Source organism: Rhineura floridana, chromosome 10 (assembly GCF_030035675.1).
Source record: "Rhineura floridana isolate rRhiFlo1 chromosome 10, rRhiFlo1.hap2, whole genome shotgun sequence".
NCBI classification, from domain to species: domain Eukaryota; kingdom Metazoa; phylum Chordata; class Lepidosauria; order Squamata; family Rhineuridae; genus Rhineura; species Rhineura floridana.
The window spans coordinates 39746435-39772683 of record NC_084489.1 but is presented as its reverse complement, the minus strand read 5'-3'; the positions used below and the strand labels follow the sequence as shown (position 1 = coordinate 39772683).

At 42.1% G+C, this 26249-nt stretch overlaps 1 protein-coding gene across 1 annotated transcript; it reads right to left on the bottom strand.

Annotated features, from left to right (window-relative positions):
- Positions 1-1112: 1112 nt before the first annotated feature.
- Positions 1113-25389, bottom strand: SPMIP4 (sperm microtubule inner protein 4). Its single transcript, XM_061585676.1, has 7 exons — positions 25256-25389; positions 22098-22268; positions 17983-18083; positions 14050-14140; positions 5461-5618; positions 4284-4375; positions 1113-1956 (listed from the first exon to the last, which is right to left on the bottom strand). Exons 1-7 carry the CDS (start codon positions 25387-25389, stop codon positions 1177-1179), a joined length of 1527 nt encoding a protein of 508 aa, XP_061441660.1. The 3' UTR covers positions 1113-1176.
- Positions 25390-26249: the final 860 nt, after the last annotated feature.

The following is a 26249-nucleotide window of genomic DNA, read 5'->3' as shown; positions in this document are numbered from 1 at the left end:
TAACCCTGTGAATGGAAGGTCCCAGAGAAAGTGTCCCTCCCCGCCACAGATGCATCAAGGTGTTGTTGGGATGTGCCATTGGAGGTTCAGTCTATATGCTGAGCTCTGTATGAGTACTGTGCCGCTTTCCTGGCCTGGTACTAGGGGATCCATTGGGTGGTACCGGTTCAAAAGTATTCTGTCAATCTAACAGGCTGGCATCAGTTTGAGTTCATTATGTATCCGCTGGCCACTGCTTTTACTGATCCGTGTGTTTTTTTCCACTTGGAAAAATATCAATATTAATATTTATATTTTAAAAGGAAATAACAATAAATTATCATTCTTACAATCAATGTTTTAGAGGCAGTTTTTTCTAAAGTCCATTTTCAAAAATAGTGACGGAAATTCGCTACATTAAAATCCAATCCTCAGTAATTAGAAATAAGTGAATTCATAGAAAATTCGGTACCAAATCTGATTTGGGTAGAATTCTAGCACATCCCTACCTGGCGCAGTGAGTGGGACAGTCCCTGCTTGTGCAGAGTCCCGATTGCTCACCCAAGTTCCAAAACGTAGGCTCTCTGCACAACCTCTCTCACATGTTCATTGAATATGTGAGGGGAGAGTGGGAATGTTCCAGCTAGCCACACACTCATGCCCTTCTGACCATGTCGCCTCAACACCCACACATTTAATTGAAATACATGAAAGAGGTCTTCGTATGCACAGAAGTGCAGAAACAGATAAGCCCCTTTAACATGTTCAACTTGAACACACAGGTGTTCATAGATTGTAAGCCTGAAGGCAGGAGTGTCTTGTTTTTATTAATATTTGTAAGCCACTCTGGGAGCCTTTTCAGCTGAAGATTGGGGTAAAAATTACTTTAAATGAATAACAAATAAAATGTCAGGGACACAGTGAGAGAGGTGCACTGCTATCAGGGACATGGCTAGCAGTCATGGCCCAGGATTGAAGAGGGTCGCTGGCCAATCTCATTTGATTCTCCCCACCCTCCTTCAAAGCTGCCTGAATCTGCCTTTAGAAGACATTGAATCTGTACTTTGTGCATCAACTGTAAAACAAGGGAGAGTGATCTATAAAGCACAAAAAGCCAATATGGAAGCAACAGCTGGAGAAATCGGCTGAGGTTTTATCACATCTACCTTTTGCTTTTTGAAAGGATGAGCATGTGTGTCAGTTAAAGAAATGGGCATGTATCCCATAGAATTGGTGCCTTCTGCCTTGCCTATTGTGATCTCTCAAGTCCCTTACTCCTCCTCTAGTTAGATCGCTCAGACGCTTGATGGCTTCACCTTTCCGAAAGGAATCCTGCATATCAAGTAATTTTGTCTGAGGCCGAGACACCCCACAGTTAGGAATCCATTCTGGGAACTGGGAGCTGGTTACGATCTCTTTGAGACTGGGAGCACATTGAAAATCCAGTCTGTCATCAGGTTTCTCACAGCTTAGATGTGTTAAGGCTGGTTTGCTAAGGCTGACAGGATGGTGCCACACTATGTACTTGTTTAAGTGGGAGGGTGGCAGATCTTCATAGTAAATGGAATCAGCAGGCTTTATAAGCAGCTCTGGATCAGGGGGAACTGCAAGCTGCCTTTGATATAAATTCTCTATCTTCCAGGTATCTGTAATTTTCCAAAATCTGTTCCGTGGAAGTTTCTTTCCTTGACTGTTTTCTCTCTGGTAATCTACTTGAGGATGAATCAGATTCTCTAGGAAGTACTCAGTCCTTCTGTTTGCTCCACTGTCTGTTTCAGGACACTGACTTCTGCTCGGCACCCCTTCTGAATGTCTGCATGTGACTAAATTGTCAGTACAGTGAGGTACAAGCATATATATATTTGCAGAGTCTTGCAGCTGAGGGTTGGAGATGTGAAACTGTCTGCCTTGAAGTGAGCGTGCGATACGTCCATCTAGAGGTCTTACTTGAGAAGCATCTGATGGAAATGATTCTCTCTGAAGGAGAAATACTTTGGGATTAATATTTATATTTATATTCATAGTGATTCTATCTATATACAGTGCTTAGAGCAGGGATGAGGAGCCTGCTGTAGTCCTCCAGGTGCTGTTGGATTCTAACTCCCATCAGCCCCTGCCAGCATGACCACTGGTCAGGAATGATGGGAGTTGCAGTCCAGCAACAAATGCAGGCCTACAGGTTCCCCATCTCTGTTTGGTCCTAAAACTAGACATGTCGTTTGTTGTTTATTTAATTTCTTTCCAGATTGCCCTTCATACAAATGAATCCCAGGGCTGCATACAATAATATCAGCAACAAGAGAATACATGAAAAACAAAATGGAATCTGTCATAAAACAAAAATTAAAAGAGGACACCTGTACAACTAATAAACAGACTGATAAATAAAGGTAACCCTTTTAAAATGCTTGGTCCTACGGGGAGTTCTTAACCTGGTGCTAATAAGATTGCAACATCGATGCCAATTGAGCCTCTCTAGGGAGGGTATTGCAAAGTCAGGATGCCAACACAGAAAAGGTTCTCTCCTTCATGCAAGTATACCACACTTCAGCAAGTGATGGAGCTCAGAGAAGGGCATTAGTGCACAGGCAGGACAACGGGGAGCTCCTCCAGGTATTTGGGTCCCAAGGCATTATTGATTTATTAAAAATATTTTAAACCACCTTGCATCCTTATTTATTAATATAATTTTAAATCAACCTTTCCAGATCCCAGGGCAGTGTACAAAGGGCAAGATCAACTAGTCATACCAAACTAAAATGGGGGGGGGGACCTATCCAAATAAAAATAAAACAAATTTCAGAACAATAAAACAATACAGCTGACAGACCAACAGATAAAGATGCTTAACATGCCTAAGCAAATAAAAAAAGTTTTAACCTAGTGCCGAAAAGATTGTAGTGTTGGTGTCAGTTGAATCCTAAAATACCCTGCCCATAAAGTTAGCTTAGTTTATTAAAAATAAAATCCACGGGGAAGGATATTTTAGGGCTTTAATAGTAAGCACCAGCACCTTAAGTGTTTTCATTAAACATGTACATTAATAGGGGGCACTGATCATTATCAGGATCACAGCAGGCAGGGTTAACTGATCCTCCCCTGCTGCAGTGTTCATAGCAATTGCTGCTCTGAAGCTGCCATGAACTGCTCTTCCTCTGCTGTGATCCAAATAGCTGCAAACTCCCCCCACCAGCAATGTACCTTCCATGAAAACACATTCTTATTGTCTTGTCTAATTTGGCCTTCAATCTGAATTTATTGAAAGAGCATTGCTGGTTTGGTGGTAGTAGACTGGGGTTAAGGAGAGAATTGTAATTGGCCTCTGTGAAGGCTCAGACTAAAGCAGCCTTCCCAACCTGGTGCCCTCCAGATGTAGTACTACAACTCCCATCATCCTTCACCATTAGCCATGCTGTCTGGGGCTGATGGAAGTTGGAGTCCCAGAACATCTAAGGGGCAGCAGGATGGCTCCAGGATGCATGCTAATTTATAGGGAACTATAGCTCCAGTGAAGCCAATGCCAAATTATTTTAGATTTTCAATGGGAAATAGATTGCACCCAGGTTTGCTTTCCATACAAGTCAACTCTTTAAAAGCCACGTGTGAAAGCAGTTAAGAGACACAATGGCTTCTGAAAGTGGCTGCTGAGCACCACTGGGAATTTATGCAAGCACCTATTCTCATCTAGGGTAACTGAGATGTAAGAGTGATTTATAGATCCATTACTGTGGGAATACAAGATGGAAAGCAGCTGTAGGCATTGCAAGGCAAAAATTACGTTCAGAGCATTATTTATTGACCTTTTATTATTTATTTATTATTATTTGTTATCCATAACAAGCATCACTTATTTGTTATGCTTGTACCTGCTTTTTCATTAAATGTAGAAATTTTATTAGCGCAGGTCAATAAAACATACACCACTGAAAAGTTAATATATAGAACAAGTTAGTCTTGCAACAAAATGTTACAATGCCATGCGGAGTGCTGTTGTTCAGGATTCCAGCCACTCCACTCCATTCTATTTCCCTTCCTACCTGGTTTTCTAGGACAGTCAGCCATGCAGTGACACTGAACATGCTCAGTTCTCATTGGGCAATTTTGGGTTTTCCCCTTCCCTAAGGGATTTTTTTTTAAAAACAAAATTTGTATTCTGCAAACTGTGGGATTCCCCCAAACTTGCTGATATTTCCCTCTTGTGAGTGGATGATGTCCTTCTAGCTACAGAAGCAGCGGAACCCGCAGCCTGAACATCAGAAATAGAAGGAATGATTGGATTGAAAAGTGCTAATTGCCATACTTACAAGTTCTACATCTTTGCCCAGTTCTCCAGTTGTTCTGCCAATCACCTTGTAATCATAGTCATCCAGCAGCAGGGGGTTCATAGAACCTCTACCTGAAGTAAAACAATGTGACATCAATTTAGGAAGCTAAACATTTTTAAAATTTCTTCTCTTTTTGCAGTTTCTTTCTACAAGTAGCAATAACAAGATGATTTGAAAGTAGGGGTGGAAAGACCTTTCATTTTTGTTTCTTTCATTTTTTCAGTCTTCAGTTCACATTTCTGTAGCAATTTGCAATTTTTCTAAAAATCTTTATGAAAATTCTTCAGCTTTTTAGTGCAAATTTCTCCTAATAAACACATTTTTGTATGCAGTTTTGACTATTGTACACATTTTTGCAAACAAGTTTCCCTGATATAATGTTATTTTTGTATGTTATTTTCAATAACATATTCATTATTATGCACACTATTCCCAAACATATGCACTTTTGTAAATGTTATTTGGTTGGAGAGCTGCGTCACAAAATTCAGATAAGTGCAAATTTAGAAGGATGGATGTTTTAGTTCTCATATTGTTTCAGAAAGTGCAAATTTGATAGATTATTTAAATGTGAACTGAATGAAATTTCTATCCCATCCTTGGGCTTGTCCAAACGACTGTTTAATCAGCAATATGATCGCTTTATGTCTTCATTAATTTTCCATGGTTCATACGACGTTGCCCGTTTTCGCGGATGTTATAGGGTTTAAATCCGCATCTGCAGTATCGCAAAAAATGCGATTTCCTTTTTTTAAACCGGGAATCACCTGCTTCAGCATAGCGCTAGGATGCAATACCCCGGACTTTAGCGATGTAGGCGGTTCATGGGCGGTCCTTGGCCATTTCCCCATACCCCTTCCGTCATTCCAGTCCAATCACTTTTGCTCATGTGCGCGAATGTCCGGGGGAAGAAGCCCAGGAAAAGTGAACCAATCAGGAGCGGAGCTGGGAAAAAGCAAGAAGAAGTACGGGTCCTCCCCGCTGCGTGTGTGGGCGCAAAAAAAACATTGTTTTTATATCGGCAAAGAGCAAACAAACAGGCTAGTGGGGACTGTCAGATGACAAAGCGCATATGGAAAACATGGATTCAGTTTGGACGAGCCCCTTGTCTGAAAGTATTTTTTTCCCTACCTTAGTCTAACATGTTAATATGTACCTGTGTAGTTGCGCTTGTAAGTTGTCAGCCAAAGGGCCTTCTTGGCATTTTCCAGCATGTTGGCAGCTCTGGGTGAGATGTCAAGCTGTGGGGGTTTGAAACCAGACTTGGGAGAGTTTGGATCGTATGCCTGATCATTTCCATCACCAAACTGAGAGGAAGAAGTGAAACAAGCATAAAAAATACTGCTGCACAAATCACACATCTGGTGCTGTATGATAGGCTTGGGAATGACACAGCTTTCAAAATGTTCAGGATTTCAAAATGTTCAGGATTTAAATGTGGTTTTAGTGGTGTGCCCAATCAGGATAAAATAAATGTTGATGTTCAGGTGTTTAATACACTTTCCAAATGATAATCTAGAGCAGGGATGGGGAGCTATTTTCAGCCTGAGGGCTGTGAGGCGTCCTTCCCTGGCTCTCCCTGTCAGGTTCCTACCTGCTTGTGGTTACTGCCTGTCTCTAGGCACCACCAGGGACTCCACCAGTCCGGACCGCTCTCTCTTATGATTTCTCTCCCCGCTCTAGCACAGATCTCAACAGATCCCCCTGCTAGGCAACCACCAGTAACGTCCCAATACTAGTATTCCCAGAGACTCTGAATACTGGTATTGTTATTCTCTTCACCGCTGCCACCATTTGTTACAGTTCCCCTTCAGCCTTGGTCATGACCTTACCCTCCCTTCTGGTCTGTGAAACCCCAGCCAAGGATCAGGCCTTTGGTAAACCAAATTAAGTATTTATTACAGATAACAAAGCTAACAAGATTAACAAGATTTCTTCTTAAGGCACATAAGCATATGGTTTTACTCAATACTAATCCGAACTCCACCTCCCTCCTGGTAAACAACTCTCTAAACCCCACCAAGCAATCCACTCTTTCTCTTCTCCCCCCAGATTCCACAATTCACCACCTCACATTCACCCAGATTTACCTGTCATCCTTTCATTTATACTGTCAGCCATTTTAAACATTCAGCCAATCATCAAGCATTCTATTGCCCATTCACTCCCCCTCCTCTTTCACTACTTACCATGTATACTCTAAAGAACCAGCACTTACCATATATACATTAATATAGGAACATCATATTTCCCCCCCTTAAACAACAGCAGAGTATTATTCCTGTTCCAGGATTTATATGTCGCGTTAACAAATAAAAGTCTCTATGGGGAAAATGTCTTTCTTTGTTCCTCTGTCTGGTCACGTCACTGCAGTCCCAGCCACTTGCCTGGAAAGTCCATCAGCCAGTACATTGTCCTTGCCTTTTATGAACTGGAAGTCCACTTGATAGTCCTGTAGGGCCCAGGACCACCTCTGCAGCATAGTGTTATGGTTTTTCATAGTCTGCAACCATAACAAGGCCCGATGATCCGTAGTCACTGTGAATCTTCGTCCCCACACATATGGGCGCAACTTGTTCAGTCCCCACACGACCGCTAGACACTCCTTCTGGACCGACGAATAGTTTTTCTCCCTCGGCGTCAGCTTGCGACTCAGATACGCCACTGGATGTCTGGTGCCTTCTCTCTCCTGTAGCAAGACAACTCCCAGCGCGAGGTCCGATGCATCTGTAGCCACGATGAATGGTTGCTCATAGTCTGGTGCTATTAATATGGGTCCTTGGCACAAGGCTTGCTTCAGTAGATCAAAAGCCTTCTGACATTCATCCGTCCATACCACACGCTCAGAACACTTCTTCTTTGTTAATTCATGCAAGGGGGTTGCTATTTCCCCAAAATTTCTCACAAACTTCCTATAAAATCCAGCCACACCCAGAAATGCCCTTACTTGTTTTTGGTTAAGGGGTTCGGCCACGCTTGTATTGCCTCCACCTTGCTCCATAAGGGGGTGATTTTCCCACTCCCCACCTTATGTCCTAAATAGATTACTTCCTTTAGTCCAAACTGGCATTTCTTAGCTTTTATTGTGAGGCCTGCTTTTCTTAAGGCCTCCAATACTGTTGTCAGGTGTTGGACATGCTCAGGCACCGACTTGCTAAAAATAGCCACGTCATCGATATAGGCCACTGCAAAATCTGACATGCCTCACAACACAGTATTGATTAGCCTCTGAAATGAACTTGGTGAGTTCCTTAGTCCCATGGGTAAGGTCACAAACTCATATAACCCATCTGGTGTACTGAAGGCAGTTTTGGCTCTGGATTGCTCGTCTAGTTCCATTTGCCAAAATCCTTTACAGAGATCTAGTGTAGAGATAATGGTTGCTGCCCCCAATAACTCTAACATTGCGTCTACCCTAGGCATAGGATACGCATCTGGGACAGTAATTTTATTGATTAGCCGATAATCAATGCAAAACCTTGTCGTTCCATCTTTTTTTGGAACCAGGACAATACTTGAGGCCCAGGGACTGATGGATTCCCTGATCACTCCTAATTCCAGCATATCTTCCACCTCCTTTTTGATCTCATTCAAAACTTTCCCATTCGCACGGTACGGAACAGATCTGATTGGGGCATGATCTCCAGTATCAATGGAATGTATAACTATACTGGTTCGGCCAGGTTTGTTGCTAAAGAGATTCCTATAGGTTTTCAAAACTCTCAGAATCTCTTCTTTTACTTCCTCCTCTACCTCCTCTGACCATTCCACTTGATCTACCCCTCCTTTGTCTTTGCTTTCCTGTACCAAATCTGGAAGTTCAGGCCCACTTCCCTCAGGGAATAAGGTAACTTGCAACACCTGTGCATCCCTGGTATGGTAAGGCTTCAACATATTTACATGAACCACTTTGCTTTTGTTTAATTGGTCTGTGGTGATTACATATGTCACTGTGTCAAGCCTTTCTCTGATGGTATATGGTCCTTCCCAGTTAGCCTGTAATTTGTCATGTTTCCTGGGTATGAACGACATAACCATATCTCCCACATCATACACACGTTCTCTGGCTGTTCTGTCATACCAGTAACTTTGCTTCTCCTGTGCATGACTCAAATTCTCTTTCACTACTTCCATCATTGATGTTAATTTATTGCGGAATTCCAGTACAAAATCTACTACAGAAGTTTTGTACTCTCCCAGAGTTCCTTCCCATGAATTTTTTAGCAGTTCCAAAGGTCCCCTCACTTTTCTAGTAAACATTAGTTCAAAGAGTGAGGAGCCTGTTGACTCCTGAGGGACTTCTCTGTATGCAAATAAGAAGCATCCCAAACGTTCATCCCAGTCTTGTGGGTGATCTTGAACATAGCTTCTTATCATGCCCTTCAAAACTCCATTGAATCTCTCAGTTAGCCCATTAGTGGTGGGATGGTAAGTAGTGGTCTTTAGATGTTTTAGACCACAACATTTCCACATACATTGCATCACTTCTCCCATGAATACACTGCCTTGATCTGTCAGCACTTCATGAGGGAAACCCAGCCTCATAAAGATTTTTAATAAAGCCTCTGCCTCTTCCCCAGAGACCACTTGATACAGTTTGTCTTCTTCAGCAGGCCTGCTAGTGGTTGCTATGGTGACCTGAGGCTGGTTAACAGATTCCACCCTGTTTGTTTCAGCCCCCCTTAATATGGCTTCTTTTTCTCTGCCAATTTGCTGTCTGGTCACTACATAGATCTTTCCTTGGGCGCCCATTACATCCCTTCCCAGTATTACTGGTTCTTGTTGCTGGGCATTAATGCCTACTTTATATCGGCCCTCTCGGCCTCTCCAAGTCATTTCCACCAGGGCCACAGGCAAACTTTCTGGTTGACCCCTCACTCCTTGGATAGTCACAGTTTCCTGAGGTAATATTACCTCAGATTTTATTAAATCTGGCCTCAGTAATGTCTGAGCGGCACCAGTATCAAGCAATGCCCAATAATTTGCCCCTTGTACACTCACTTCCTCTCTCAGACTTGAATCAAGGTCTGTTACTTCTGTCCAGTTTATCTGGCAGAACTGAACCTTTTTCGCTGTTTCTAAAGCCTTGGGCTCTGTTTTCACTGCCCTTGTCTGAGCAGGATTACTAATGGGGTTGGCAACCTCACATTGAAAACGTAGGTGCCCTGGTCTACCACATTTGTAGCATAATTTCTCCTCACTTTTAGGGTACACAGATCCACTCTGGGGTGTCCTGTGCCCTTCAGATTTTAATGGAGGACTCACTCGCTGTGGTACCACATCCCTTCTGCCAGCACTATATGGTCTGGGTTTAAACTCTCTTGATGTTTTCCCCACCCAGCCAGTTCTATTGGAGGCGAAGTGCTCCGCCATCTCTGCGGCCTCCTGCACAGATGTAGGGGAACGGTCTTTGACCAGGAGCCTTATTTCTGGTGGTAACTGATGGTATAATTGATCCAGTATCATGAGGCTTTTCACCTCTTCCACTGACTGAGCTTTGGCACTACTCATCCACATTCCAAATATATCCATCAACTTTGCTCCCAGTTCCACAAAAGACCTCCCTGTCTGTATCTGGCAGTTTCTGAAAAGCTTTCTAAAATAATCAGGCCCCAGTCTGAATCTTTTAAACACTGCTTCTTTGAATTCAGCATAGGTGACGGGCCTGTCTGAGGGGAAATATTGGTATACCTCAGCCAATTCCCCTTTAATCAGGTTTGATAAATACTGCATGTATTTATCTTCAGGTAGCCCCCACAACTGAGCTGCTTTTTCAAAGGTGCTGAGGTAAATTTGAGGATCTTGACCAGGCTCATAGACAGCAAAGTCCTTTGGAGTAATTTTTATTTTTGCTCCATCTCTCTCTTTCCTTGCCTCCTCAGAGTGAAATTTCTCTCTATCAAATTTTAACTTTTCTACTTGTAATTCAGCATCCAATGCTCGTTGCTTCTCCCTCTCCTCAAACCCCAATCTCATTCTCTCAATTTCCAACTCCCTCTGTTTTTCCTTCTCTGCACCTTCCATCCTCAATCTCTCAGCTTCCAACTCCCGCTGTTTATCTTTTTCCTCAGCCTCCATCCTCAATCTCTCAGCTTCCAACTCTCTCTGCTTGTCTTTTTCCTCAGCCTCCATCCTCAATCTCTCAGCTTCCAACTCTGTTTTTCCTTCTCTGCACCTTCGATCCTCAACTTCTCTCTCAAGTACTCTATATAAGCGGGATTGCTTAAATATCCTTCTGGGGTCTCTTCTCTGACAGGTTGTTTTTGCTGGGCAGTTGCAAATCCTATAAGTGCTACCCTCAATTCATCTACCCCTTTACCCTCATGAGGTAAATTGAATGTTATGCACTTCTCCACCAGCTCCTCTCTTTTCATTTTTATGTATTCAGCCATGGTGTTTGAGTTCACTCATTCTTTGCCACACACTCTTTGCCAGTCACTCTCACAAGAAATCTTGTTTTGTTATTTCTGTTTGCCACACAACTATTAGGGATTGTCTAGTATTCGTATCTCACTGCTACAGCCAACACCTGTGACGTAGTCTCCTTTGTCACCACGTGTCTTTAGGACTCTCTTTGGTTCGTATCTGGATTCTCTGTTGTTCGTATCCCACCGCTACTGACACCACCTGTGAGGCGTCCTTCCCTGGCTCTCCCTGTCAGGTTCCTACCTGCTCGTGGTTACTGCCTGTCTCTAGGCACCACCAGGGACTCCACCAGTCCGGACCGCTCTCTCTTATGATTTCTCTCCCCTCTCTAGCACAGATCTCAACAGATCCCCCTGCTAGGCAACCACCAGTAACGTCCCAATACTAGTATTCCCAGAGACTCTGAATACTGGTATTGTTATTCTCTTCACCGCTGCCACCATTTGTTACAGTTCCCCTTCAGCCTTGGTCATGACCTTACCCTCCCTTCTGGTCTGTGAAACCCCAGCCAAGGATCAGGCCTTTGGTAAACCAAATTAAGTATTTATTACAGATAACAAAGCTAACAAGATTAACAAGATTTCTTCTTAAGGCACATAAGCATATGGTTTTACTCAATACTAATCCGAACTCCACCTCCCTCCTGGTAAACAACTCTCTAAACCCCACCAAGCAATCCACTCTTTCTCTTCTCCCCCCAGATTCCACAATTCACCACCTCACATTCACCCAGATTTACCTGTCATCCTTTCATTTATACTGTCAGCCATTTTAAACATTCAGCCAATCTTCAAGCATTCTATTGCCCATTCACTCCCCCTCCTCTTTCACTACTTACCGTGTATACTCTAAACAACCAGCACTTACCATATATACATTAATATAGGAACATCACAAGGGCCACATTCCTTTCTGGGCAACCTTCCATAGATCACATGCCAGCAGCCCTGTAGCCAGGTTGGGGTAAATGGGTGCAATGACCCCCTCAATTTTGTTGGGGGAAATTGTCTTTTTAATTTGTGAAATGACAGACAATGACAGCCTCCATTGAAAGAATGACAGCTAGTTTAAGAACAGGAGCAATTTAAGAGTAGGACCCTCTGAAAAATTCAGTGAAGATGGCAGAGCGAGTGCTCAACAAAAGCCTCATCTGGAAGAGCCCTCCAAAGTTTGCTCACTCAAGACTTTCCCTGACTGAGGGTGGATTTTTCATGATCACAATCACCCTATAATTACTTAGGTGATCCTGCAAAAAAAGCCTGTATAATAACATGACCTTTGAAGAATTAAATATGAGAACTTTGTATTATGGGCTAGAGTTAGACTCCACCTCTTGGACCTTCCTTTGCTCTGCTTTTCAGTTTCAGTTTCAGTTGTGTTCTCTACCTGGCTAGCAATAATAAAGCATGTTTGTTTGCCCGCAGAAAGAAATAAGAGTTTGTTTATTTTGCAGTTATTATGGGGAGTAGAGCAGGACTGGATGCTTATTCCTACAGAGTGAAATAAAGAGATAAGTTAAAGTGAAAATATCTACCTTAAGTTACCCTTTACTCTTTTAAAGCACTCACTGTACTCAAAATCATAGTGGATATTTTTTCTTCTTTTGTCTTGAGTACTTGATGGCAAAGGATGCAAACAGCTCTAGAGGATGGCTGTGCACAGTACAGTTAGCTGGCTGGCTGGCCACCTAGGCTGTAACTCAGGCCTAATTTCTGATTTTCAGATCAGCTTTAGGCTTTTTCAGGGTTTCTGGGGAGAAAAATTAACCTAGCAGCCACTTAAAACATTCCTATTGCTTTCCATAATTAGTTTTCAATTGCTTAGTTAGTCATTTATATAGCAACCAGTTAAAAGATTTCCCCTTGATTATCCAACAGGAAGGAAAATCTAAAGATCAGGAACAGTACTAGAATGAGGGATCCTCAAGGAGGATAAGAACATAAGAAGAGCCTGCTGGATCAGGCCAGTGGCCCATCTAGGATACCTTTTGGGTATCCCTTTGTTCACTGTATCCTTAACATCCTTTTTTCATATGAAACAAAAATATGCCAGTTATTTAATTCCTGGTGTTCATACTAAATTTTCTGTCATCATGACCTTTATATAGCCCATTATGTAAGTTAACACACTATCTGCATGGAGGAGGAGTGAGGGGAAGGTCATTGGCCTTCACTAGAGGGGGGGGACTGGCTGGTGCTATGCACCTCCTCCCCTAAAATGCCCCACCTTGAAATGTGGCTGCCCCACCTAACAAGAAAGGTTGGCTACAGGGCTGGGGGCAGAGGTAAAAGTGGTTAGAACAATTAGTATAAATTTTACTTTTGTATGGTAGGGTGTTTTCAACATACACTCTCACCCCTCTCTTTTTCCTCCATCCCAGTAAGTAAGAAGCATTATCAGAGTTTGAAGACATATTCCAACCACACTCAAGGAGGGTGCAACTGAGGAGGGGGCATGGCCTGAGGATGGCCATGAGGGCCAGATAGAGAGGCCTGGGAGCAGAGCTTGGAAAAGTTACTTTTTTGAACTACAACGCCCATCAGCCCAATCCAGTGGCCATGCTGGCTGTGGCTGATGGGAGTTGTAGTTCAAAAAAGTAAATTTTCCAAGCTCTGCCTGGGAGTCACATGTGGCCCCTGGGCCTGAGGTTCCCCACTCTTGGTCAAGGGGCATGAGACGTTTTGCTAACTCAGTAGCTACAACTGAAGGCACACCAGTTGTTGCAAGAACACATAGCAGCTAGAAGCTGAGGTGGGCATTACAAAAAAGTAGTTTATACACAGTTTGCTTTTTTGTAAGTCATCTCTGATGAATATTAGGAGTCAAACCATTGAGCCATCGAGCTGAAGATGGCCTGCACACTGACTGGCTCTCCAAGCTTTCCAGCAGGGGTCTTTCCCAGCCTTACCTGGAGATGCCAGGGATTGAACTGGGGACTTCCTGCCTGTAAAGCAGATGTTCTGCCACTGAGCTACACCCCTTCCCTATCATGAACCTGTCTTAGTCCACTCGGGCCAATGGTCCATCTATCCCATTACTGTCTACTCCAGCTTTTCCCAACCTGGTATCCTCCAAATGTTTTAGACTACAATTCCCGACAACTCCCAGCCAGTGTGGCCAATGGCCAGGGACGATGGGAGCTGTCATTTGAAACATCTGGAGGATACCTGGTTGGGGAAGGCTGGTCTATTTAACCTCTCTGAGTTTTATTTTTAAATTGGAGATAACCAGGAATTTGAACCTGGGACTTTTTACAAGCAAACCATGTGCTTTGTCCCTTTGCCAATGTTAAATTTTCCAACCATAGTAGCAATTACCTACATGAAAGGATCCGTGTTGTCCTGGCCGTTCTACAGCGTTCGTGTTAATATCAAAAGGTTCATCAGCACCTTCATTCCTGGAGGCGCCACCTGTAAAATTCACGGAGAAACAGTTGTAATATGAAATTCACAGAGCTCAAGTAAGAGCACAATTCTTTTTTCCAGCTTGAATTGTGTGGCAAGAATTCTGCTTAAATCTAGATTAATATAAAATTGGAGCCACTAGCTCTGGTCATGCTTTCTTGCTTGTAAAAGTGCAGTGAAAGTGAAATCAAAACAGGTTCATTTATCTGGCCTTGTGTATTTTCAGACTGGGTTGCTTTTGTCTGTACGCAGAATGATCCCAGTCCTAGTGCTGCCAGGCCCTAAGAGGTGAAATGATCAGAGACAACTTCTGCAAGCATTTGGTGGAGCAAAGAGGCAGCAAAGCCCATAATCCTAGAAGCAATGATTTTCCTATGCACTTGCAATACAAATGCAATGAGAGCGAAAGCTGGGAAAGTGAACGATGCAGCAGGGGATATTTTTAGGGGGGAGCACCCATTATCCCTCGCTAGCCCTTGGAGTCATTTCTGCACTTCTGGAATTTTGCTATGCAAATACGTTTTGCCATTCATGGTGTGCATAGAGCAGAGCTTGGAAAAGTTACTTTTTTGAACTACAACTCCCATCAGCCCTAGGCAACATGGCCACTGGATTAGGCTGATGGGAGCTGTAGTTCAAAAAAGTAACTTTTCCAAGCTCTGAGCAGGCATGGACAGACATCAGGCTTGTGAGAGCTATTTGTTTTATTTTGCTAAACCCCTGCCAAGAGGAGCCAGATGCAAAATGGTAATTGGGGGTAGGGAGGGTGGAGCCAGATGCAGTATGTTGCCTCAGAGGATTGAGTCGATTGCCTACTGCACCCCATGAGTGATACTTGCATATATAAATACAAATCTACATCCGAGTTACTATAGACCAGAAATTCTAACAATCTGGTTTGGAAGGAGGGAAAGCTGTTTTGTTGGCAAGAACCCCCTTGCTGATCCACTGCAAATCATACTGAAATCTACCAGCACATCTTGATCTGGGCCAAGGGTGGGCAGAAGGCAGAGGACTACCATGTTTTGAAAAGTACTTTTAACAATGATTGGGGAACAGGGGCAAAATCATGTAACTATCTTATAAGTCATCTCTGTTTCAGTGGATGGCAGACCATAAAGATCTTGCTGCCAGTATCAGGACCAGCAAAGACCAAGAATTCTTCAAAGAAGGCAATAATTCTTAACCTCATAAGCTTTGCTTGGAATAGAACTTGCCCTCTGATGGTCCCCTGCAAAACAAAAATAGAACTGCAAATCTATCCACCTTTATACGTCTTAGGGCAAGTCTAGAATAAAATGCATGCAGAAGTGGGAATGTTTATAAAAGGGAAACAAATTCTAATTCCATTATTTTACAATAAGGACTTGCGAGCCTGCATTGTCACCGAGGCAGAGATCATACTACCTACTTCAGCATTCTTCTTCAGCATTGTGAAGATGGGTGGCTAGAGAGAACAAGTCTTTAATTCAACTTGACCTGCTGCTTTGTGTCATTAGTTTGTTATGATTAAAGCTTCTTAACCCCTATGTTTTTAAATTGGACAAATGTTCTGTGCTTTCAATCGTCTCGTGTTTTACCCTTACATTACATTCATATGTCTATAATCCATATTGCATGATTAACATATTTATAGAGCTCTGAATGCCCAACATAGATGTTTATTTTTTAAAAATTATATGCTAATTTTCTGTCATGTTCAAAGCAACTTATAAGAAAGAGGAGAAAATGAAAAATTCGGTAATAAAATCAAATAAAAAATGGAATATGTATCAGCTAGTCAAAAGCATCTAACAGGAAATCCCAAGATAAAAAAGGGATGGTTTATCTGAAAAATCAAGCAGAAAGGAACAATCCCTCATTTTCAAAAAGGTTTTGGGACCACAGCTGTAAAGACCCTGATTTCAGTGGCAAATATTTGTATTGCATGGATAGGTGATAAGGAGACTAAACCAGGACCGCTGCATACCAGTTACTGGGAATTTCAAGTGGATAAAGTCCTGTTGCACTCAGCTTGTGCTTCTGGTTTCCATAGGCATCTGGTTGGCCACTGTGAGAACAGGATGATGGACTTGATGGGCCATTGGCCTGATCCAGCAGGCTGTTCTCATGGCCTTATGTCTGGTCCGATGAAGGAAGGAGGTTTGATAATGTCATTGTTCTATGTGTATACACTGAACATCTCTGTGACCATGTTGCTTCTATGTTGTTATCAAGCAGACTGCCTCAACTGTGCACTGCCTTCTTAAGTACAACATAGCCCCTAGAATCTTCCTTCCCCTTTCCTTGGAACAGGAGAAAATCTGCTATGTGAAAATCCTCACGAGGAACTCCATATGGAACCCTACTACTAAACCTATTTAAGGCTCATCCACATGGCGATTTAGTGTGTGTCTGGTGCTACTTGCATCCCCTTGTAATTTGCATGGTTCACATGACATGCAGGCAAGCAGAGGCTATCATGCATTTTCCCCTTTAAATCCATATTAATCCAATCTGCTGATAATGAGAAAAGGAAAGCGCTCCTCCTTGTAAGTGCTTTGCTTTGGGTTTTTTTAGTGGGCAGGCTCTCTTATGCCCCATCACCTGCTCCCTCTCTCTCTGCCACCCACAAGAGCTGCCGCAGCCGCTGCTTATTTTGCCTTTCACTCACTCGCCACCATCCTGCTTTCATTCAAACTTGAACAATGGAGAAGGGGGGGTCTAGTCAGTTTCATTTTTTCTTGCCAATTGCATATCAAGGCTGTCTCTCAGCCTCAAACCAGAGGGAATAAACATGTAAAATCTGAGGGTCGGGCCACAAGGAAACAGTGAAACTAATCCTTCCCAGAGGAATGCCTACTAGTGTGAATGGAAAACAGTGGATTTGAAGCTACCATTGAGAATGAAGTGTGGACCTTGCAAATCTATCATGACGGTAAAAGCAGCATCTGTAGTACGAAAGTGTGTATAAGCTCTTAGTTATCAACAGCTGTATGGAACCTGAATTCAAAAGTTATAGTTCAACAATAAAGATTGATTCTTTGGCTTAGCCTCCTGTGATTCAGTAATTCTAGTTTTGATGCTTTTCCCCCTCTTCTTCAACTGGTTTCTATTGATTCCAGGAATAATTTTGCAGCTTATATGGCTGCTGGAGGAAGAGGATGTTTAGCATTCAGACAGAGATTTGTAATGGAGGGGGAGATATACAAGCCCTGGATGCAGAGACAGTGTCACTTTTTCTTCCACATGCCTTCCTTTTTTGAAAGGTAACACAACAAGCAACATGGAAATAATAATGTACAGAGCTGTCTTAATCTTTTGAATGAAGTGATCTGCTATCTTAAACAATTGAGACCAGTAGTATAGTGGCAAATTCAGAAGTGCAGGGTGCAGTCACACCTCACAGCCAAGCCCCCTTTTCCACTTTCCCTTGTCTTCCTTGATCTCCCTGTCATCTCATGAGTTCATACTCCACTACAACAGAGGTCCCTAGCAGCCAATCAGCATGAAAGGAGAGGCTGTGTGTTACCTACTGAGAAGAGTCTTTTCAGTGGTGACTCACCTTCTTTTACTCTGATTGCCTCCAATCAGCCTGAAAGGATAAGGACTCTTCCTAGTTGCTAAAATGCTCCCTTTTCATGCTGATTGGTTCATACACAGGCTGGGACCCTGCTTCCAAAAAAGTAACAGGACTACAACCCCCTGCAACCCCAGATGACTACACCCCTGATTGAGACTATGTTCTAAAGCTCTCCTGAGTGCACAGGTTTTATTTAGTCTCTCTAGCTGACAAAAAAGAAAAAGATACTGGAGAACACTGAGTACTTAAAAAAAAAACTACAACAGTCAAATGAATCATGCTTTACCTGTGATGTCAACGTTGCCGTGGACATAGGGATGAAATGGCCGATAGCGGCCTGCTACAAGAAGAGTCCCTTGAGTGGCTGGCAACTTGTACTTCACATATCTACCAAACATAGCAAATCTTTTAACTATTTGACAGGGACACACAACATTGCATGGTAGTAATATGCCTAGTGGATTTGGAATGGATTTCAGGCCAAGAAATATAATTCCGGTAGTTTGCCATACATCTATACATTGACTTCTCTATATCTTAAAAAAGAGAGGATAATAAAAAATACATATTATCTAGTGTGAGGAACCTTTGACTCCTCAGATGTTGCTGAACTACAACTCCCAGCAAGCATGGCCAAAGTCAGGGATGAAGGGAGTTGGAGTTCAGCTATATCTGGAAGGCCAAAGATTCCCCACACCTGTGATAAGATTTGTGCACCAGGGGCAGATAGCCTGTAGGCTGTATCCTCTCCAAAGACCCCCACTTTAAAAAAAATTACAGTTTTAGCCATGCCCACTTTTACACTTTGGTCTACCTTTACATGAGGATCCAGAGTGTTTGCTATCTCTAGTGTAAATAAATGGGCCCCATTGGTCGCTATGAACAGCAAAGGATCTGTAAGGACAACCTGTTTTGTTCCTGACAACAGGAATGCTGAGACTTCAGTTGCAGCATTCAACTCTGAAGTTGCAGGCTATATCTTCTCCTGCAACACATTCAACCAGATTTACTAGTAGCATAAAAAGCAAAAGATTCCTTAGAATGAGCCAAGAAGGGAAGGGCATCCCTATTCGGTTTGTCTTGTTTCTCTTTGCCTAGGAAGTGGTTCCCACACCTGACCTTTTCTGCATCCGGGTAGCTAAATGCACACTTGTTTTGTGTCCTTCAAAACCTTTCAGTTTTTTGCACTTCAGGAAGTGTGGTAATGGGATAATTCCAGAACAAGGTCCAGCAGATAACGACAAGGCTGATGTTTCCATACATGGACATGGCATTTCTTTAGTATAAGTTCCATAGAAGTTTGTGGAACTGTGTAGAGGCAGAGTTCATTCTCTAGTGCAAATTCTGTTCCTTTCTAAAGGGCGTCAGTGTGAGACGTTTAAGGTGGATTTTGTCCAGTTCACAGTGCAGTCCTATCCATGTCTATTCAGAAGTAAGTCCAATTGAATCCAATGGGCTTTACTCATGGGGCTTCACTTCTAGGTAGGGATGGGTAAATCTGACCATTTCAGTTTCTCATTTTCCACTCTTAAATCCAGTTCTCCTCATTTCCACATCAGTTTGTGTGTGTTTAAAGTCCTCATGAAAATTTCTTGGTATTTTACTGCAAATTTCTCCTAATACACACATTTTTGTATGCAATTTTGTTTCATATATACACATGGTTTTCCAAGCAAATTTCTCTAGTATACTATATGTTATTTTTACTATATATGCATTTCTGTGCAGACTTTACTCTAGTATATAGATTTCTGTACACCTTACGTGACCAGAGAACTGCATTGCACAATTCAGAGATGCACAAATTTTGAAGGATGACTGTGCTTTGGTTCGCATATTGTTTCAGAAAGTGTAAGTTAGTTAAGTTCACCTTTAATGCAAACTGAATTCTCTCTCATTCCTACTTCCACGTAAGTGGGTATAGGATTGCAGCTCACCAATTTAGATTGTTTAGTCACCAATTTATCGACTTCAACTGGACAATGATCTCTTTGTAATTATTTGGCTATCATTTTCTACCCAAGACATTATAAAAAAACAAATCCACAATAAACCGAAAGGAAGGGCTGTTTGTTAGGCCACTGTCTTCATCATTCATCATTAGTAAGCCTCTGCATCCTTCTGCAACTCTTTCTGCCTTTTCCCTCTAAGGGGGAACCTGGACTGTGACATCAGTTGCCTAGGATCAGAAGAGAATGCCACAAACCCTCCATATATCACTTTGTGGGTTTTGAACCATAAGTCATTTTATGAGCCAATCTTGGCTGATAAAACAGGATATAAACTGTTAGTTATACTTTTTCTGATATCTGTACATATAAAATGCAACATTTATTTATTTTAATACAGAAGGATACTTACTCAGCTGAATTTTCTGGCAGGTCAGGAAGTCTGAAATAAAAGAGGGGTTCATCAATTGCTTCAGAGTATAGTATACACTGTATATCTACAGCATAAACATCCTACATTTGTGTATATAGATGTGTAGTTACCAAATGATCTGGGAACTGGATCACATGCATGAATTCTCACATTGGATAGGTCTTTTTATTCCATACGGTTGCCGCCCAAGGTGGTTGGGCATGTTCAAAAAGACAATTGTAATTATTGGGCTATTCTGACTGCTCAAGCTAAAGCCGACTGAATAGCTTAAGGATATACTTTGAACTTTGTAACTTTAACCCATCAGTCCCTCAAACAGCAAACTCAGATGGTGAGCACCTCCAGAACTATAGCCAAAAAAGGCCACTGAGAAACGGGGTGTGTGTGTGTTATCAGCCCAATAAGAACTGAGCAATTAAACAACACCATTCTGCTGAATGCGCAGAGAAGGTCTAAGCTATGTAGCCTGTTGTTTTAAGCTTTCTGGAGGCTATGTTCCTGACAGGAACACTGCCTGACTAGATATAACCAAGAACATGACAAGCATTGCATGGGAAGCAAGTATTTTTAAAACAGGGAACTGTGCAGGGACACTACTCAGGATCTTGTGTGGATTGCGCTAGCTGTTCCTGGGATATATCCTAGGGAAAATTACCCTGAGAGTTCTAATGTATTTCTTTCTGAATGTTATAAACATTCAAATAAGTATTTGTGTTTATTCCAGTTTTAAAATGTGTACCCTTAAGGTTGTGTATTTTGGTGCCATCAGGTGGTAAAACTGGAGTGCTGCAGCTCTAATTCTGCAGTACTCAAATTTCAGTCAATTGGCTAAGATTTCAAACAAGGACAACAAGAGAACCATTTTCTTCAGTTATTAACTAGCTGCCACCTCTCTGCAAGTGCTAAGCCCCTATATCCAAGTTGAAAGAGTCCCTCAAGGATCAGAACTGGGACCTGTGCTTTTTAACTTGTTCATAAATGATCAAGAGTTAGGGGTGAGTAGTGAGGTGGCCAAGTTTGCAACAGCAACAACAGCATTCAAACCCCATGTGCTGTTTAAAGACAGATTTTTAAAAATCTCATTCTAGACGGTAACAACTTCTAAAGGGATAGCTGTGTGAGTCTGTTGCAGCAAAAATAACAAAGGGCACTTTCAGACTGTCACTATTTCCAAGCAGGATTCAATCACATCCCAGCATTTTTTAAAAAAAAGTTGATTGGGAGTTCTTGTGCAACAAACCCACTTCCCCAAAACATCGGACTTTTTGTGATAAGGAGAGTGACAGGAAAATGCTCTGGAAAGTGTGGGAAAACACTTGCTTTGACGTAATATCATCTAACCTGCATGCAAAAAAATCAGAATGCATGCCCATTAAATAGACAACATTGTCTAATCTCCCTGCAAAAAAATCAGGATGAATGCTCAAAAAACAGTTCATTTGGAAGTGCCCAAAGAGTTTTGTGTGGCACCTTAAAGACTAACACATTTATTCTGGCATAACTATTCATGAACTGACGGAGTATAGTCCACAAAAACCTGTGTTATAATACATTTGTCTTTAAAGGTGCCACAGTACTGTTGGAGGAGGTGTGTGAACTGATTCTTTGAACAGAGATACACTTACATCTCAGTGACACTGAATGTGTGATAAAAACCCACTCAGTCAGGATAAATGCATATCCACACACAACATATTTAGGAGTGTGCTTGCTCTTGCTCTATTGCCAAACAATAATAAATGTTATAATGTACTTGCAGAATTTCACTACATCAACATCAATGCCACATTAATGAATACTGCAGCTATTTTATGTGAGCTTAATGTATTGTAAGATCTAGAAAGCTCTTTGCTCACCTTGGACAGTCTCTTTTAACCAAACGATGGGAGAAACATTTTGATAAAAATATTCTACCAAATTTTTTGACTTGCCAAAAGACACCAGCATTTCTGAATTTGCTTCTGGATTAAAACACAACTATCCAGTCATCCAGAGACGTAGAGAGTGCAGATTGCCTACCTTAGGGGGGCATCTCTGGTATTGCCATAGTAGTTGTGTTCATGTTCAAACTTGTAAGGAGGCTCATAGATTCTATGAGATTCTGGCAGCATGGGCTCACTCCCTCCAGATTCTTGTCCTCCTTTCAAGACAGGTTTGCACAGCTGGAATGTTTCCCTTAGTTCCTCATATCTAAAATCATACCAAACATTCTCAATGACACAAGTGAAGTTTGCTTCATAGTGGGGGGGGGGGGAATGACGATGACGACGACTTACAGATCTCCAAAATTGGAAATGTATCACCAAAATAGAGGTCAATGGCAGACAGAGTTGCACAATATCTGCATCTGCTGATTTAGATGTATAGATTCCAATTTGGAAATAATCACTACAGTTTAAATAGAAATATCATTCATCTTTCCTTAGTAGGAAAGACCGAGCAAGTGATTTGTGTGCCTGCTCTGTCTGCTGAGGTGCTGATTGTTGATGGGCAACTTTAATGCCTCTGCTCTCCCTTCTTAGAGTTCTTTTATACCAGACTTGGACTGGACAGCCCTTCAGACAGAGAGGAGTCCCCTGTAAAGTAAGGTCACATTCACACCATACATTTAAATGACATTTATGGCACATGGCTTCCCCCAAAGAATCCTGAGAACTCTGATCTGTAAAGGGTGCTGGGAATTGTAGCTCTGTGAGGGGCAAACTATAGTTCCCAGGATTCTTTGAGGGAAGCCATGTGTTTTAAATGTTCTTTAAATGTATGGTGTGGGTGTGACCTAAGACATATGGACACCCTGTTCGTAGTACAGTGTCTAACAGTGTGATTCTAACCATGTCTGCTCAGAAGTAAGTCCTATTGAATTCAATTGGACTTACTCCCAGGTAACTGGACTTACTCCCAGGTAATTTGGCTTAGGATTGCAGCCTAAAACACTTACTTTCTCATTTCTTCCATGCTATCAGACTATTTCAAAAGCCCATGGCCAGCCAGATTGTCCTACACCCAATCTAAAGTTGGCAGCCTTTCTTGAGTAAATTAGAACATGTTTCTCTGCCTTAAATTTAAACATCCAAGTTGTGGTGTATTTTTCAAAGTTCCTTTTAACATCTCATACAACAAGGTTTTTTTTAATGCTGTTAGAATAAAAATGTTGGCTTAAGTGACTGGTTTGTTCCACCAAGGCTGTCCTTAGGTTCTTGCTATTCAGAAAGTTGAATTGATGATGGCATTAATAGGGTATGTGATGTTACAAATTAACAGTGAAACCAAATGAAATGTTAATAAATCATGCATGACTTCAGTCTCCAGGTTAGTAGGTTGAAAGAGCGACCTCTTTATCTAGCCCAGACTTTCCCAACCAGTGTGCCTCCAGATGTTGTTGGACCACAACTCCCATCAACCTCAGCCAGCATTGCCAATGGTCAGGAAGATGGGAGTTGTGGTCCAACAACATCTGGAGGCACACTGGTTGGAAAAGGCTGATCTAGACAGTAAAAAATACACGTCGCATAAGATGTTGGCAGTGATGGTGGTGGTGGGGGAAGCTCAGAAACCTGATGATCCATGCACACTGAAAGTGAATCTTGATGAAATTTCTCACAGATTAACAAACAAATAACCAAACAAATAAACAAAGACCATAGCTCACCATTACTTTCAAAGGGGATGAAAGAAGCAACATTTCTGGACACCTGACTCTGAACCTACTCCTGAGGAAGAACATACGTTTGGACACTGATCTCCTAGCACTGGTGCAAAGAGATGTCGGTTCCAGCTTCTTCCTTCTGATGAAATGGACAAGGTGCTTTCAACCTTAAAGCCAACCGCTTGCTTACTCGACCCTTGCCCATCGTGGCTCATTATGAGCTGCAAGGACAGACTGGGTGAGGGGATCAAGATGGTGGTAAATACGTCCCTGGAAGAGGGAGTAAGGCACAAGTCTGTCATCCAAGATGGTGGGAAGCAATGGCCCCATTTCTCTAGTACCGGTGAAAATTATACTGGGAGATGAGCATTACACAGCTACTTGGATTCTTACTATGGAGTGGGATGGGGAACCTGTGGCCCTCCAGGCGTTGCTGGACATAAGAAGAGCCTCCTGGATCAGGCCCATGGCCTGTCTAGTCCAGCATCCTGCTCTCACAATGGCCAAGTAGATGCCTATGGGAAGCCAAAAAGCAAGACCTGAGCACGGCAGCACTCTCCCCACTTGTGATTCCCAGCTGTAGTTCAGCAATATCTGGAGGACGGCAGGTTCTGCACCCTTGCTGCAGAGTGGTGTGCTTTGAGCTTTTGTTTGTATTATAGTGGCTACAGCAGGGAATTGGTTACCCAATTAAATGGGATGAAATATGATACAGACAAACATAGTTCTGTATTTGGGTAACATATATGGTATAACCTCGTATTTAATTTCAAAGGCCACACAATGCATAGGCTTTAAAGCAGCATGATGCCTAGTGGTCCTAGGCAAGATTACTCTGAAATAACCGTATCAGTTTCAGTGGGACTAACTCCCAGGTAAGATGTTCACAGGACTTGCAGCCATAATGGGGTAACAAGTGACAGCTCAAAGCAGATAACCTCTGCATGCCAGTGAGGATGAGAATTTATAGAGAAAATCCATCCTTCAAGAATACACACTACAATCTGTCATCCATACAAAGCTCAGGGCCAACTAAATATGACACTAAATGTGTTTTTGCATCTAATGTGAACATTTTTTAAAAAAATGCAAATAGTAGCTGGTGAGTGGGCAGGAAATGCTGATAATTACTGGGATCGGAGAATGAGAAGAGGGGAAGTTTAACCCTTACCTCTCCTGCTGAGGTCCTGGGGAAAATCATTCATTTCAAGCTGCTATTTGCATTGAGAGGAGGGCTATGATTGGCAAATATTCAAAGACACATTTCATGTCACATCTAGCTTGGCTCTCACTCAGCCCATGTAGCTGTTAATTGATATGCATGCAATTGCTGCTATTTGATGTGTTGATGTTTGCAAAATGTGCAGCCCAATCCTGACTGTGTTTACTTTTAATTAAATTGCATTGAATTCAAGGAGGCTTACTTGGTAGGATTGCAGCCATAATGAATATATTCTTACTATAAGACCAAAGTTAGCTACATACAAGATACTGAGGAAATAGACGTAAACAATGAGTAGCTACTTCTTACCTGTCTGATGGCACAGGTGGGCCTGGAGGGATATGCAATGGAGTCAGGTGAGTTGTGGATTCCAAGGTTTTTGTTACTAAGGCTGTTCCATCTTGCACATCATTATAATAGGACATGCCTGGGTGCACCTCCATCTTTAACAGCTACAAAGAGGATTTATATAAAGAAAATTCAGTGATCAAAGCAACCAGCTTCTGCAGTTTGCTTAGTTTGACCGGATAACTTCTGTTTGAATAAGTAACTAGAACTGTAACAGTGCCCACTTCATTACTGAGAAAGATCACTTTTCAGATTGCAGTGAACAACAAAGAGAATTTGGACAAATAAACACCATAGAGAATTTCATAATAAACATAAGAACAGGGAGAACTTGGGAAAAATGATATTTTGGAATCAAAGAGGCTAATTTTGTACTTTCAAAGTGACACAATTTTGGATATACACAATGACCTGAGTGCCCGGGGGGGGGGATGGACCAGAAAGGACTAGAGCAGTCTTTCCCAACCTGATGGGAGCAGTGTCACTAGGGACTGACTGCCATTGGATTAGAGGGATTGCTTGAGTCTTATGGTGCCTGTATAAATATTTGCTTTATTTACTTAGCAGTCATAATCAGAGGAGACTGGTGGCTTCAATGTCAGTGGGGCTGTGAATCCGCTGAGTTTTAGCCCAAACTTTCAAGGAGCTGTCCAACTCCAGAACTGATTCACTGCCCAACTCCAGAACTGATTCACTGCCCCACTGACACTGGGGCCACCACTGGTCATAATATGGCTTTGGCGTCAAACCAATTGCAAAAGAAACCAAACTTTGTACAAGCAATGTTTTGAACATATCCTAAATCTAGAAAATTGTAATTAGGAGAACATTTGCAAAATTAGAGATTTCGGCTATGCTTTCCACACTAATGTGATCTAATATTGTTTTCCGCCTTTGATAAATACATGTAATTCTGTGATGCCTTCAGCCAGCTCCCAGCTTTCTCTTTCTGCCT

Coding starts and splice junctions, on each gene's coding strand:
- SPMIP4 (XM_061585676.1), bottom strand. CDS start 25,389: ATGGAGGTGCACCCAGGCATGTCCTATTATAATGATGTGCAAGATGGA. Junction 14,141..17,982: donor CGGCAACGTTGACATCACAG/GTAAAGCATGAT, acceptor TGAATTTTACAG/GTGGCGCCTCCAGGAATGAA. Junction 4,376..5,460: donor TTACAAGCGCAACTACACAG/GTACATATTAAC, acceptor GTTTTACTTCAG/GTAGAGGTTCTATGAACCCC.